This window comes from Pseudophryne corroboree, chromosome 6, assembly GCF_028390025.1.
Source record: "Pseudophryne corroboree isolate aPseCor3 chromosome 6, aPseCor3.hap2, whole genome shotgun sequence".
In the NCBI taxonomy this organism is placed as follows: Eukaryota; Metazoa; Chordata; class Amphibia; order Anura; family Myobatrachidae; genus Pseudophryne; species Pseudophryne corroboree.
The window spans coordinates 465,762,833-465,779,226 of record NC_086449.1 but is presented as its reverse complement, the minus strand read 5'-3'; the positions used below and the strand labels follow the sequence as shown (position 1 = coordinate 465,779,226).

The window sequence follows — 16,394 nt, the reverse complement described above, 5'->3', positions numbered from 1 at the left end:
GACAACAACAAAAATGAAAAAGTGAAAAACTCATGTCGACCTTTTTCCAAGTCAACCTTGTCCATGTCGACCTATAGACCATACCAACCTTATGCATGTCGACCAATAGTGCTCAACCTAATGAGTGTCAACCTAAGTGAGGTTGACCTAAAGACCAGATCCCAAAGTACCAGCTAGTTAGTTTTCAAACACAGCCTTTAAAAATTGCATTTTGTTACCGACAAATCCGTTTCTCTGATGCCACATGGGACACTGGAGACTTTAGTGACACTGGGGTATAGATAGGTGGCTATTGGGAGCTGGCAAATAAATCTAACATTGCGGCTCCTCCCCCTCTATCCCATATCATCCCTTAGTTTCCGAGAAACTAAGCCGGGGGGGTGACACAGAGAGGAATAGTAGAGAAGCGATACATACAAAACAACAAGAACAAACAATCAACTTGAACCAGAACAACAACTGGCAGGAAAGCAGTGCTGGGTGGCTATCCAGTGTGCCCTGTGGAATCGGAGAACCAGATTTATCGGTATGTACCAAAATCAAATTCTCTGTTTCATCCACTAGCAGACACTGTAGTCACTGGGGACGTTCCAAAGTTTCCCAGGTGGCCAGGAGAGCACTGAGGAACCTGCAAAACAAAGCAACCAAGGTGCAAAGCTGAGGCCGCACAGATATCAAACCTGTAAAAACATGACAAAGTATGCACCATGTATAATGTAGCCACACGGCAAAGCTGTGTAGTAGATGCACCAGGACTTGCAGCCCACGACTTACCCAAAGCACGTATGGAATGCACTGAAACAGAAGCAGGAGGCTGCTGAGCATTGCTCAAGTAGGCTTGGCGACCTCGTTGAACGGCATCACATAGCACGAACAATGCATCTGACTTACGTAAGGATTCTGTCCGTGCTACGTAAATGCGTATAGCACAAACTACATCCAATGAAGAAGGCTCTCCGGAGTCTTCCGTCAAAACAGGGACCACAATAGGTTGGTTTATGTGGAAGGTGGACACAACCATAGGCAAGAAAGTCACACGCATTCGAAGCACTGCACTATCCTCATGAAATATGTGATATGGCATTCAAAGCTATAGAGCACTCAACTCTAATACTCACCGAGCCGATGCCAGGGCTAACAGGAGGACCATCTTACGGGTTAGTAACTTGAAGTTCACCTCTTCTAACAGTTCAAAGAAAGAGTACTGTAGAAAAGCAGGAACCAAATTTAAGTCCCATGGAGCAGTGAGGGGAACAAATGGCAGCTGTACTCGAATCACCCCTTGAAAGAATGTCTGTACCTCAGATAGGAGTTCCAATCTGAATTGAAAGAAAATAGACAAGGCAGATACGTGCATCTTGAGAGATCCCAAACGGAGTCTTGCATCCAGCCCCCCCCCCTGCAAAAAGTAGAACTAGACTGGAAAGGCAGAGGGACCCCATATGAAAACCTTGGCCTTCATACCAAATGCGATGGTAGTAGGAAACCGTGACAGGCTTGCGAGCATGCAGCATGATGGGAACACCAGACTCTGGAATGCCTTTATGTCCCAAAATGGCGCCTCAACAGACACACTTTTAAATGCAGCCATGTTAAATCGGGGTGTATGAATGGCCCCTGCTGAAAGAGGTCTGGGCACAGAGGCAGTGGCCACGGATTGTCTGCGAGAATCATGCGTAGGTCTGAGAACCAGGCCTGCCGAGACCTATCCGGTGCCACCAGGATGACCCTGGCCTACTCCCTCTCTTGAGTCTTTTAAGAAAGCAAGAAAGGAAAGGAAATGGAGGAAATAGATAAACCAGATTGTATGGCCAGAGGACCGTAAGAGCATCCACTGTTTCTGCTACCGGATCCAGTGTCCTGGACACATACTGAGGAAGTTGGTGATTAATTTGTGAAGCCATGAGGTATACTTGTGGACATCACCCTTTTAGAAAGGGCTCTAAACCCAGACGTCTTCCAAGCACTGGTATGGAGCAGTGCTTGGAAGACGTCTGGGTGTGGAGCCAAATCTCCCAGATGAAGGTCCTGGTGACTTAGATAATCTGCTTCCCAGTTGTCCATCCCTGAAATGAAAACAGCAGATAGAATGATTTTGGGCACTTCGGCAAACCGTAGAATAAAAGCAACCTCTCGCATGCCCATGCAACTGTGTTTTTCTACCTGTTGTGTTTTCTGACTGTATGCGCACCACCTTCAAATGGAGTAACTGGGCAGCTTACAGCAGCGCACTGTAGATCGCCCTCAGTTCCAACACATTTATTGGCAGTACTCTTTTGTAGTTTGACCAATGACCCCAAAATTTATAATTTAGTACGACTGCACGCCAACCTCTTAGGCTTGCGTCGGTCTTTAGGATGATCCAATCCCACACTCCGAACCTCCTTCCTGTTGTGAGATTGTTCAACTGAAGCCACCAGAGGAGTGACAACCTGGTCCATGGAGATAAACGCACCATCCTGTGGAGTTGCAGATGAGATCCTGACCATTGATTCAGGAGATCCAGTTGGAAAGGGCGAGAATGGAAACTACCGAATTGGAGTGCATCGAAGGCTGCTACCATCTTGCCTAGGAGACGAATGCACAGATGTAATGACACTGTCTTCAGTCTGAGGATCCTCTGAACCAACAGTCAACTACTCTGAGCTTTGTTGTCTGGAAGGTAAACTCTCTGAGCTCACCAAGCTGCGGGCTCGGTGGCTACCTCCGGTTGCATCAGGTTCTATTACCACTCTATGGTGGGAATAGTCCCTGCTAGTCAGGATTTCCTTTTAGAAATGTGACTCCTGGGAATGGTAACGCAGTCTTCTTTGACAGGCTGGAGACTGATAAAACCACTGTCGGAGGAGTTTCCCAGTTCCCTGTCATGGACACCAGGAAAAGGGTAAAAGGGATCTCCAGACTCAGACAGCTGTCAGAGTTCTCCTTCCTCCTGTGCTAGGAGTTCCACTCCCAGCTCATCCGATTGAAGAATTGCCGGAATAGCCCATTTCTTAGGAAAATGCCCAGAAGCTGTTGACGAATGCGTGGCAGAAGAATCCATAAGTCTCACTTTTCCTTCCACCGACTTGGTTAGCCTTGCTGCCTAGGCTGGTTCTGTGGAAAAAGGAGACAAAACAGACCCCAGAGAAGGACCCTTCAATCTAGTAGATTGTCGTTCTCTGCAGGTGGCCACTAGCTCGGATGTAAGATCCGCCATGACCCCAGCTAAAATAGAAACCAACTGGGGTGTGGTACCAGCATCACTAGATGTTCCTTGAACCGCCACTTCTGGTGCACAGGCATTACATAAGGTAGCCTCTTCAGCAGATTCCTGTGGCAATTTTTTGTTGCAAACAAAAAGTTTCTTTGATGTTTTAGGTTCTGCTCCCCTGCCTGTCACTGTGACTGACACAGAGAACCAGTCACACAGACGTACCTGACAAACAGGTAACACAAAAAAAGGCAGGTAGGATAGAGGGAGAGAGCACACTATAAGCCAAAGAGGCTCTTCCCTCAGGACCACTAAACCAGTTAACCTTTGGTGCAGAACAGCCTCCTGAGGCAAAGTGACAGGGATGTGCTGGTGGACGAGGTCAGGAAGTCTTCAAATAGAGGCTTTCTGGTAGCCTGCCAAAGTGCTAAACCTGTGTAACAGTACTGAGGAGAACTGAGGAGAGGGAGTATGGAGAGGGTGATGCAGGCAGCGGAAACTGCGCTATACTCACTCCTTCCAGGAGATCTCAGGATGGCAGTGAAAACAATGGCAGGAGCTTTTCAGTATAAGCACGGACAGACTTTCCCTGACAGAGTCAGGTCGCTCTAGACCCTGACACCACTTTTCTACTAAGTGGCGAAGGGTCTCAACCTGAAGCAGTCTTTTTGAATATAGTAAAAGTCAATTAAGAATAAAACAAATTAAAATAAAACAATAATTGGCTGGAGCCCAGCCCAGTGTGACTGACTCCCTCGGCACATTTCTAAAAACTAAGGGCTGATGAGAAATAGAGGGAGAGGAGCCATCTCCCAATAGCCACTCGTCTCATCCACCAGGGGACACTGAAGACTGTAGACACTGGGGTATAAAGAGAAATAGCAGTTAGACGCTGATTGGTTGGTACCTCTCCATTTCATCTCTCACCAAATTTCATACATCTCCCTTATAATGAGTATTTTTTTATTTTATTTTTTAACGGTGTATGATAAATTAACTCCAATAACTTCATGTGATTCCAGGTTCTCTTTCCCTACTTCCCTATATAAATTTGCTTTTTAAAAACAAAAACTTAAATAGGTTTCATAGTACCATACTAAATACTTGTGATGGCCAAAATTTCAAGTAAAGACCAAAGGCTACATGGTACTAAAAAAAGGAAACAAAATGTAATATATTTTACTTATATAAAGAGTACAAGTAACATTCTCAATTACATATGAAAAACCTTACATAACTTGAGATCTGTTGCATACAATTTAGAATTGCTAATTACAGTACACAAAACATTGTTCTCTTTAATAAGGTGGATAAGAGAAGCTTCAGTGGGATAGTCACCGACAGTCTGAGGTGTGTAAGAAAATATTGTTACCCATGGGGATTGACGGGATCCCGGGAATAGAGCTATTAATATTTTTATTCTTTTTTATATTGGGCAGCACTGAGCATCTTTAGCAGATAGCTCAGATGATGCCCAGCTCCCCCTGCCCCCGGCTGTGCAGCTGCATGGATGTGCGTTGCATAACGTGATGTCAGAGGTCAAGCGATGCAGGCCAATGCCAGCCATAATGCCGGCCGGACCGCCCACACTCACAGCCAACCTCGCCACCCACAGCAAGCCGCGCCGCCCCCCGAGAGGAGGGTGAGTCACTGTGGGGGCTGGGCGGGAGGCATTAAATATTGTTTTTCTCGCTAACCCAATCCCAGTAATTAAAAAAATCCCCTGGAATTGGCCTCCCTAATTACAACATTATTGCAAACTAGCTACCAGTCCGTCAAAATGACAAACAACATCTAGTGGCTGCCAGCACGCAAAACACTTAAATCCCCCCCCCCCTCCAATAAAGGCGAGGAGCAGAGTTATATTTTTATTATATATTATATTTTCTATTCTGATGAGCTCCAGAAATGTAAAATATTTATGAACATACAGTATATGCAGAACTATTTCATATAAACCAACTAATTTTTTGTTTAGTGGATCACATGGAACTCTTTACAAAAACACAAGCAGGTAGTGTCAGCCTGACACAATAAAAAAAGTATTGAAAAATAAATATATAAAGGCAATTTCGAAAAGCCAAACTGTGCTACATATACAAACTGCACACACTTACCTGGCAAGCATTGTATAATAACTGATGTTCTAATTTCTTAATTCCCAAAATCTGTTGAAACATTTCATATAGTTGTTCTTTACTAAGTATGAGTTCAGACACTGCACTAAGTGCCATCCTGTTTGGCGGTTTGCGAAGATCCTCTTCACCTCTGTAAATAGCATCATATTTAGCAATCCAAGAACTTAAAACAGTTTCTTTGCTTAATCCAGCAATTTCTGGCAAGCTTCGTACTCTTTTTTCAATGTTCTTTTTAAAAACTTCCCTGAAGTCATTGGAAGAGCACCCTCCATTGTGTACCATTCTGGCAACTAGTTCACTCTTCAAGAAAACCTGTTAAACAGACGTTTGAAAAAAAAAAAAAAATTATCATTTCAATTGCAGAATAATAAGTTAAATTGGAAACATAGTGAATAGTAAAAAGATAATCATGCTTACTTTAACCTTTAGTATACCAAGGGGGGTCTTCTGAGGACCCCAGAATGTTATTTTTTGTGATCCTGCCGTATCTATAACAACTATTTTACTTCTGATTTCTCTATGTGTCCCGCATAGGATTAAGATAAATACTGTGCATTTAGGCTTATAAAATGTTCTTTCAAAAAAAATGTAAATAATAAAAAACACAAAAAAACGTTACAAATGCAGAATGTTTTATATGTGAGAAACACAGGAAAACAACCACCAATGTGACATGTGCTAAGGACTGTAGCGATGGCAACACATGAATGGTGATGAATTGTTACCGTAGTAAAATGATATAACCTTTTTACAAGAATGTACAGTATCCAATCGGATGTAAAAATGTACACACTGTAATGAAGAAAAATATATGGCTTTTATTAGCTAACTACTCTTGAAATAAACAAATTATTTTATGCTGTCGTATCCCTTACTAGAACGTATCCGTTCAGAAACCCCAAAAAAACATAATTTTAGTAATTTACCGCATCAAACAATTGAGAATTTAGACAAAAAATGCGGGGTCCTCTGAAGACCCCAGCTTGGTAAAGTACGTTGACGAGGTAGGCTTGGTATATTAAGGGTTAAACTAGGGGTGTTTATAGAACTCATAGGTTCAGTTTTACATATGGAATACATTTATGATTAAAGTTCATAATTACACATCTCTATAATGACTTAATCAACTAGTACCAGGCCTCAAAATTAAACATGGACCTTTATTTTAAAAAGGAACAATTTGCCTGAGAAGTTCAAATGTATTAGAAAATGTGATGAAGCAGTGGACTGAAACATGTTTTATTCTAGTATACAATGCTAGTAGATGTGCCCAGTTTCATACGGGTTGATCTTCGATATTTATGGTTTCAATTTCCTTTATCCCATTTTAGAAGCACAGAGAGAGGCAAAATAACAAAGGTAAAATTTGGCTCGCACGGGAGTCGGACCTCACCAAATCGGTTGAGAAGAAAGTTGCTCCACTCCAAAGTTAAAATAGTTGTACTGTATTTACCTAATTTATAGAGATTTTCATGAAATTAGAAACATACAGCTTTAGCTATGAGCTCTTTACCCATAAATAAGTATGGGATGTCAGCGGTCAGGAGACAGATGCTGTAATCCCAGCAGCGAGCGCAGCCACGCTTTGGACCTGGTGGCAAACTTCGCTCGCCACACTATTCTATTCCCCCTCGGGTTGTGGTGTGGACCACCACCCGAGGGGGAATACCAGGCTTCTGTCGGGATTCTGGGCATCGGCATTTACACATCTGTCGGGATTCTGACGCTGGGATCATGAATGCCAGGATCCCGACAGGTGGTATATTGACTGCATCCCCTCTCGATGCCCATGCAGGAAATAAAGCAATCATTTTAACCCCTTACCCCTGTTCATGTTTTCATCTGTTTTCTTTCTTAGCCCTAATGCCAAAACAGTCATTTACGTTATCATTTCCCATCAAGATTACTACCTCTTCCTCTCTGGTCTCTCTTTTGCCTCTCCCCACTTCAACACATCCTCAAAGCTGCTGTTCATCACATTTTCCTTTTACAATGAACGGAATCTGCCTTACCCATCTGCAGCCTGCTTCACTAGCTCCCTATTTCACTTAGAAATCAGTTTAAACTACTCGCCCTTACGAAGCCTTAAACCATTCCTCCTCTCCCTAGATTTCTAACCACATCACTCTCCACACTCCCTCCTGCCCTTTCCATTCCTCATGATATCACTGCCTTCTGATACACCCTGGCAACTTCTTCTCATGCGCACCTCAAAGGTTTCACCCAATATGCCTCCATCCTCTGATACTAACTTCCTCACTCAGACTCTCAAATAGTCTCCTCATTGTCCCTAAAAAGTACTTTCTTAATGTGTACCAGCCCTCCTGATAGCTCCATACTTTTCTCCTCTTCCCCTCCACTAAATATCATTTGCAGTTCATGCTCCAACTGCCCAACCCTTTCTATTAGTATGTAAGCTATTACATGCAGGGTCTTTTACCCTCTAATTCTTCATTAACACTATCTACGTCAACAGTGCATTTTCTCCTCCACTTCAGTGACTGTTTGCTTACCCATTCTTTGGGTACAGGATCATTGAGTACTGAATACACTTGCCGGATAGCTTCAGCGAGTCTCCTTACGCTGGCCCCTATCAATCTGTCCAACCTCGTTTGTGGTGTGATATTGTTTGCTACTTATGCTATGGTGCGCCATGGTGTTTTCTATTTATGCCGTGATACCCTGTTACCATTTTATATTACAGTTTGTGGCACATTTATAAAAATATAAGTTAGTAAAAATTCTGAAGCCTTACATATAGTTTAAGCATACATGCAGCAAGTATATGTAAGAGAAGCTGATTAAAATGTACTACTAAGCAAGGAGTTCTGCATAATATATATATATATATATATATATATATATATACATACATACATACACACACACACACACACACGTACCTATATATACACACACGCAATTCCACCATACGGGGGAAGGGTGCACTCTCCAATGAATACTCAAAGTATAATTTTCTTAAGACGTCATCAATTTTTTTAGATAAGCTCATAATCTCGACGTTTCGATTCACAAAGAATGAATCTTCATCAGGACAAGGCTTATATAATTTCAACAGACTCAGTTGTACAGACAAGTTGATCATATGAATATCAGCATCTATACAAAGAAAACACATAAAAACATGAGACCAAGCCTGCCAGGCCACCTCAGAGCATGTAGTTATATAATAGCTGAATACCTTCACCTTTCTCATGCTACTATGAGTTATTTTAACAACACAGTGTAGTCAAATCCAGAAAAGCTTAACTCTCTGTATACCAAATCCACGAGCCCAACCGGGCATTCTCACAACATAAATTAAAATCAAGACTGCCAGCATGTCTCTAGGAAAGAAACAGGACTACATTATATGACATACTACTAATATATAGCAAACATAAGATTTAAGTGACAATAGTGTTACAGGTTATTACCTGAAACTTTCACTACGTCATCAACTTGACAAAAGGGTAACCTTCTTTCTCAGAAAAAAAGGCTGTAAATAAGCCATAGATGGTATCAATAGCTGGTGCAATTACTACAGTCTATAAATCACAACAGACCATACACTTACCAATGCTGACATCAGATCCTGATTCATGCTGGCAGTATATACAAACTTACACTCCAGGAATTTATAGGTGGACCAACAGGAAGTGCATGAACGGACCGCTAGCCACAATAATACCACTGACCACGACTCTAACGGTACCTACGTCTCCTCTAACCCTCAAACTTACAGTCACTGGGAAAACATGCTCTATCAACACACCATCCAGTATAAAGTTGAAAATGGCTCAAACGCCGCGGCTGGAAGACCCATGCATTCCACGGGTACATCCGCCGGAAGTGGCCGCCGAACTCAGCCAACCCAACAGGCCGGGAGTCGCAATGCGTTCCACGGGTGCATCCGCCGGAAGTGGCCGTCGGACAAGGCCTACCAAAACCAGAGTCACCAATCGTGCGTTTCAGTATACTATAACAGGAAGTGCGGTGAGTTCCACCGCTGTCAACAAAGGGTAGAGGCTGTAAATAAAATATATTAGATGGTTGAATGCATTACGTTGCTCCAGGTGACCTGGCAGCAGAAATGTAACAAACCCACTAACATAATGGTACTAACAGTGTACCCCAATATATACAACATATATCACATAAGTACTATATACAGATGAAAAAATACAACTTAATATACACATAGAAGAAAAACACATACACATTTTTTTACATGCAGTTTGTAGGTAAATCCCAGCACCCTAACAAGAATACTGATGTATGTGTATTCTTACACATACATATTGACATAAAAATATTAAAGTTGTTATGCTCATTCATTCCCCTCAGTGAAACAGTATCTAATTTATGGATCTAGAAACTTTCTTTGTTTCAAAAACAATGCCCGATCACCCCCAAGAGGCGGCGGCGGGACCCAATCTATTAATTTGCACTTTAAGGCAGCTACATGATGATTCACCTTTAAGTTTGTCCGGTGAGTAAGGTTGAATGTATGGATGATCGGTGGTTAGCCATACGATCTCTGAATGGGTGCGTAGTGATCTCAACATAATACAAGCCACAGGGGCACATCAATATATATATATGACATGATCAAGACGACAGTGTAGATGGTACATAATTTTTTTACCCATGTGAAGGTGTGAAAAAAATGAACCAGAAAGCATGGCGCGGCATGTGGTACAACTTCCGCAGGTAAAACACCCTGGTTTTGATCTCATTAGTTGTACTTGGTCCAGACCTTTCTCAGGATTAAAAGTGGGCCGCATAAGTAGTTGCTTGAGATTGGGGCCCCCTTTGATATGCCATCATAGGTGGGCCTATCTGGGTGTAAGGTAACCCTGGGTCTGAGGCTACTATAGGCCAATGCTTACTAATCGTCTTGAGTATGGCACCCGAACAATTGTCAAACTTCATGGAGAATAACATCCGGTTTGGTGCTTTATTTCTCTTAGTGTTATCCCGACAAAAGATCTTCTTGGACTTATTCAGGCAATGATCCAAGGTTCTGGTCACGTAACCCCATTCTAGGAATCTTTCACGGATCTCCTCCAGTTGCGTTTCACTCCTCATTTCATCTGAGTTAATTATCATAACTCGCAGGAATTGAGACACGGGCAAATTTTCTTTTAATGCTGCCGGGTGATGACTAGTAGCTTGTAGAATGGCATTCCTATCTGTGGGTTTGCGAAACAAGGTGGTCATAACGGTGTTTTCTTTAATAAAAATAGACACATCAAGAACTTATTTCGATAGGTGATATAGCATAAGTAAACCTAATAGGACTATTCAATATATTAAGCTCAGCTACCATAGTTAGAAACTCCTCTTCTGTACCCTTCCACAGAAGAAAAACATAATCGATGAATCTTTTGTTAAAACCTATGTGGTTGGTGTTGGTCAGCGCGCTCTATGGGGGATAACGAGGGGGGTTTTGATGTGATGTGGAGTAAGGGTGTTGACTGGTTGAATGATTTGTTATCTGTGTACCTCTAATAAGGATGATGTGCTAATGATCACTCAGGGTTGGATAATCAGGATGATTTATTAGAAATGTAAACCGGATCTGCGCCCTAGATGTAAGTTAGTCTTTGTCCCAGGTTTCCTCACCACTGTCAGGTGTGTCCTGCAGACTACCCTTTTCAAGGTATACCCTCCTGATGGTATACTGATGAGGCTACAGCTCAGGTAAATGTCAGGTGTGCCCTATGGGCCACCTTTACCATAGGTGTGGTTGATGCCTATGTGCCCTCTGATGCTGTGTCTGATTGTGAGGTATGTGGTGTGACTAGTGCGGCGTCCCGCCTGTCAGACCCCTCTCATGTGCGGCACTGAGTGGTGTGGTCATGGGCTGTGTTACACACTTACCGCCGGGGGCAGGTGCTGCCTGCCGCCGGTGACCGAGTCTTTTCCGTCCTCAGGCCTGCTCTCCTGTGTCCACGTCCTCCGTGTATCTTCCGTGTCTATTGGACCGCACGCTCCACCTGCGGCTGCCGGTCTCCTCCGTCTTAGGTCCCGTCCTGTGGCTTCCTGGTTCGCGTGTCACGTGCCGGGTCACGTGAGCGCGCTGTGTGTAAAGATTACCGCTGTGTCTCCTTCTCCAGCCGGAGAGAGGAGAGTGAGAATGTTGACAATGTAGATAGTGTTACTTGCAGGTTCCCAACGCGTTTCAGCACGAGTGCCTTTTTCTAGGGTTGCACGTGTGATGTTCCGTGGCTATTTTATGCTGCAGTCGCTGTGCTGATTGGTCCTTCCTTAGCCTCCCATTCTCTATTGTGATTGGAAGGGAGATACTTCAATCATGTCGATCTTATGCACATAGTTAGGTGTGTAATTCTGTCATTCATGTGCATTTATTAATTGTGTGGCTATCTAGTCTCAATTGCAGATATATTGTATATATATTTTGTTACATGCCTCCCTTCTTAACGGAAGGATTATTATGTTATGCAGCTTAACTGTTGGATGAGGGACAGGGTACAATTTTAATCATCAGTGTGGGGAGGGGCTAAGGGATCAGCTTGTGGTGAAGTACTATTAATGAATATTGGTTCGACCCTGTTGGGGTGAATCTAATATATACTGCACTAATGGTGACTGGCTATGTCACAATATGTGGGGAAGGTGGGAGATGAGGGAATAGGGGGGGATGGATGAGGATAAAGAAATGTGTTTTAATCAGGGTTTGTTCTGTATTGCGTCTGATTATAAGGCTGCAGCTGTGTTGTAATCTATATTGAGGCCTCGTGGTGTGAGTGTCTTCAGATTGAAGATCCATCTGAGTTCTTCTCTATTGATTTTTTTCACATAGTCTCCCCCTCGCCAGTTATTAGTGACCTGTTGTATTGCCATGAATTGTAATTTGGATGGATCCTGCATGTGTGTCTCTTTGTCTCTTGACGTATCAAGAGTACATGACAATACTACACTCCAACACAAACAGACAGACACAACCAGACTCCGAGACTCCGAGACAGAATCAGATATCACTGACACATCATGTATGAAAGACATAGAATCATCTTTTTCCATCCACGAGATAGAGGACCCAAACTACGAGGACACAATAAGACAATCCCTAGAGACAGGCTGCTTAACAGCAGTAATAGACACACAGTCAGAAACACCAAGCGAGATTGGAGAAAAGAACATAACACAAACCGAAGGACCACACAGCCAACCACCCACTACCACCACCAAAAACGGGGAACACTGGGACATAGATTTTTTAGACCTGGAGGCAGGCATTGCGGCCTGCCGTACACCCACAGTAAAGAAACAAAACAACAAAAGAAAAACCCTAGAAACAGAAGAGGGTGTAGGGGAGGCCAAAAGAATAAGACCACCAAGGGCACAGAGAAAACCCCGCTGACCGAAGGAGTATTTAACCTAAGTAGCTTCCCATTAGGAGATCAACATAAGAAACTACTCAACAAGGGCCTTAAATTTGCCCCCACCAAAAAAATGAATAAGTTTGAAACTTATATGGACATACAGGCATTCACAAGGAAACTCACCCTCAAAAAATTCTTTGCACAGACCCATCTACAACACGTACCTGTCAATGAAACCTCAACATTCAGGCATACCGAATGCAAACCACAATCAACATTTTACCCACAACACATAAAGGGTCACATAATCAACACGTTTGAACAACTGGTAACCAATGACCTAGAGAAAATTGACAAGACACACAAAAAACGTCTAAATTTGGACAAGGGAGAGATACAGGCATTGGAGGAACTCAAGGGTACCAAAACACTTATCATCAAACCGGCAGATAAGGGGGGAGGTATAGTGTTACTCGATAAAAGTGACTACATTCAAGAATCAGCACGACTACTTGGCGATACACACACATATACCAAACTGAAAGGGGACCCAACACAAGATTACAAACGGCAGTTACAATCATTATTAAACAAAGGTGTATCAATAGGGATTATCAACAAAAAAGAATTTGAGTTCCTCACACCAGCAAATCCGGTAATACCAGTATTTTATTACCTTCCGAAGATACACAAAGATTTGGAACACCCGCCAGGAAGACCCATCATTTCAGGGATTAATTCACTTACATCGAACTTATCCAGATATATAGACTCCTTTCTTCAACAGCACGTAGTCAGACAGAAATCACACCTTAGAGACACCACCCATGTACTTCAATTACTTCAAGACATAACCTGGGCGGATGACATGATAATGGTTACCAGTGATGTTACATCCCTCTATACCATCATAGAGCACAATCAAGGGACTGACAGTTCCAGACACTTCCTTTCACAGGATGCTACACTACAACCGGCACAGATTGACTTCATAATAAAGGCCATAACATTCATATTGGAGCATAATTACACCTGGTTCGAGGATGAATATTACAAACAACAGACAGGGACAGCCATGGGGACCAGGTTCGCACCAAGTTATGCAAACCTGTTCATGAGCAAGTGGGAGGAGGACAACATCTGGAAGGGGCATGACTTTGGGGCGAACCTGGTCCTTTGGCGTAGGTACATAGACGACATCCTATTCATATGGAAAGGGACAGAACACGACCTAAACACATTCCTACTATACATTAGCAACAACGACAGAAATCTACAGTTCACGACCAAGTATAGCAAGGAACAAGCAATTTTTCTTGACCTAGACATTTACATCAAGGACAATCAGATTCATACACGTACACATCACAAAAAGGTGGACGTCAATAGCTACATTTTATCCACAAGTGGCCACCATCCAAATTGGCTTCATAGTATCCCTACAGGACAATTCACACGATTAAGAAGAAACTGCACACAGATAGAAGAATACCGCAAACAAGGACAAGATCTCAAACAGAAATTTCTAGACAAAAAATACGATAAGGAAATTGTACATAAAGCTTTTAAAAAATTGGAAGACACAGACAGGGGAGATCTCTTAAAATACAAAGAAAGGGACGACAAACAACACAATAATGACATCTATTTTGTAACACAATACAACACCGGAGCAGGCCAGATAAAACAGAGCATAATGAAACACTGGACAATCCTCATGCAAGATGAGACTTTAGCCAGAATACTACCCCCACAACCAAAAGTAGTGTACAAAAAAGCCCCAGATCTGAAAGACAAACTCGTACACAATCACATCCCACCAACTAGATCACAACAGACAACATTAGACGGTACAGGGAAGAAGCAGGGATTCCATTACTGTGGATCATGTTTAGGCTGTAGAACATCCAATTCAAGAACAACCAAAAGAATTATAGAGTTCTCCTCGAACATCACAGGACAGAAATACAAAATTAGGGAAGATGTCTCATGCCACACAAAAGGGGTTATATATCTGATCACATGCCCGTGTGGACTACAATATGTTGGACGTACCATCAGAACACTAAAGATCAGGATTTCTGAACACATTCATAACATAAAGAAAGGGTATGACCAACACAGTGTTTCACAACATTTCAAAGAGACACACATGCAGGATCCATCCAAATTACAATTCATGGCAATACAACAGGTCACTAATAACTGGCGAGGGGGAGACTATGTGAAAAAAATCAATAGAGAAGAACTCAGATGGATCTTCAATCTGAAGACACTCACACCACGAGGCCTCAATATAGATTACAACACAGCTGCAGCCTTATAATCAGACGCAATACAGAACAAACCCTGATTAAAACACATTTCTTTATCCTCATCCATCCCCCCCTATTCCCTCATCTCCCACCTTCCCCACATATTGTGACATAGCCAGTCACCATTAGTGCAGTATATATTAGATTCACCCCAACAGGGTCGAACCAATATTCATTAATAGTACTTCACCACAAGCTGATCCCTTAGCCCCTCCCCACACTGATGATTAAAATTGTACCCTGTCCCTCATCCAACAGTTAAGCTGCATAACATAATAATCCTTCCGTTAAGAAGGGAGGCATGTAACAAAATATATATACAATATATCTGCAATTGAGACTAGATAGCCACACAATAAATAAATGCACATGAATGACAGAATTACACACCTAACTATGTGCATAAGATCGACATGATTGAAGTATCTCCCTTCCAATCACAATAGAGAATGGGAGGCTAAGGAAGGACCAATCAGCACAGCGACTGCAGCATAAAATAGCCACGGAACATCACACGTGCAACCCTAGAAAAAGGCACTCGTGCTGAAACGCGTTGGGAACCTGCAAGTAACACTATCTACATTGTCAACATTCTCACTCTCCTCTCTCCGGCTGGAGAAGGAGACACAGCGGTAATCTTTACACACAGCGCGCTCACGTGACCCGGCACGTGACACGCGAACCAGGAAGCCACAGGACGGGACCTAAGACGGAGGAGACCGGCAGCCGCAGGTGGAGCGTGCGGTCCAATAGACACGGAAGATACACGGAGGACGTGGACACAGGAGAGCAGGCCTGAGGACGGAAAAGACTCGGTCACCGGCGGCAGGCAGCACCTGCCCCCGGCGGTAAGTGTGTAACACAGCCCATGACCACACCACTCAGTGCCGCACATGAGAGGGGTCTGACAGGCGGGACGCCGCACTAGTCACACCACATACCTCACAATCAGACACAGCATCAGAGGGCACATAGGCATCAACCACACCTATGGTAAAGGTGGCCCATAGGGCACACCTGACATTTACCTGAGCTGTAGCCTCATCAGTATACCATCAGGAGGGTATACCTTGAAAAGGGTAGTCTGCAGGACACACCTGACAGTGGTGAGGAAACCTGGGACAAAGACTAACTTACATTTAGGGCGCAGATCCGGTTTACATTTCTAATAAATCATCCTGATTATCCAACCCTGAGTGATCATTAGCACATCATCCTTATTAGAGGTACACAGATAACAAATCATTCAACCAGTCAACACCCTTACTCCACATCACATCAAAACCCCCCTCGTTATCCCCCATAGAGCGCGCTGACCAACACCAAATACAAGTTTCGATAGGAGGTGGGACGCCTCCAGGTCAGCAGCACTCTTAGTCATTACCCTCCATTGTGA

The 16,394-nt window shown here is 43.1% G+C and overlaps 1 protein-coding gene across 9 annotated transcripts in view; it reads right to left on the bottom strand.

Moving 5' to 3' along the window:
- Window positions 1-16,394, bottom strand: part of CADPS2 (calcium dependent secretion activator 2) — a 919,737-nt gene that overhangs the window by 699,802 nt on the left and 203,541 nt on the right. For 8 of the 9 annotated variants that reach the window (XM_063927182.1, XM_063927183.1, XM_063927184.1 and 5 more), the window contains exon 3: window positions 5,311-5,643. The exons of the other annotated variant lie outside the window; for it this stretch is intronic. In XM_063927182.1, the coding sequence (XP_063783252.1) occupies window positions 5,311-5,643 (333 nt within the window). The remainder of the gene's footprint in view (window positions 1-5,310; window positions 5,644-16,394) is intronic. 9 annotated transcript variants of the gene reach the window in all.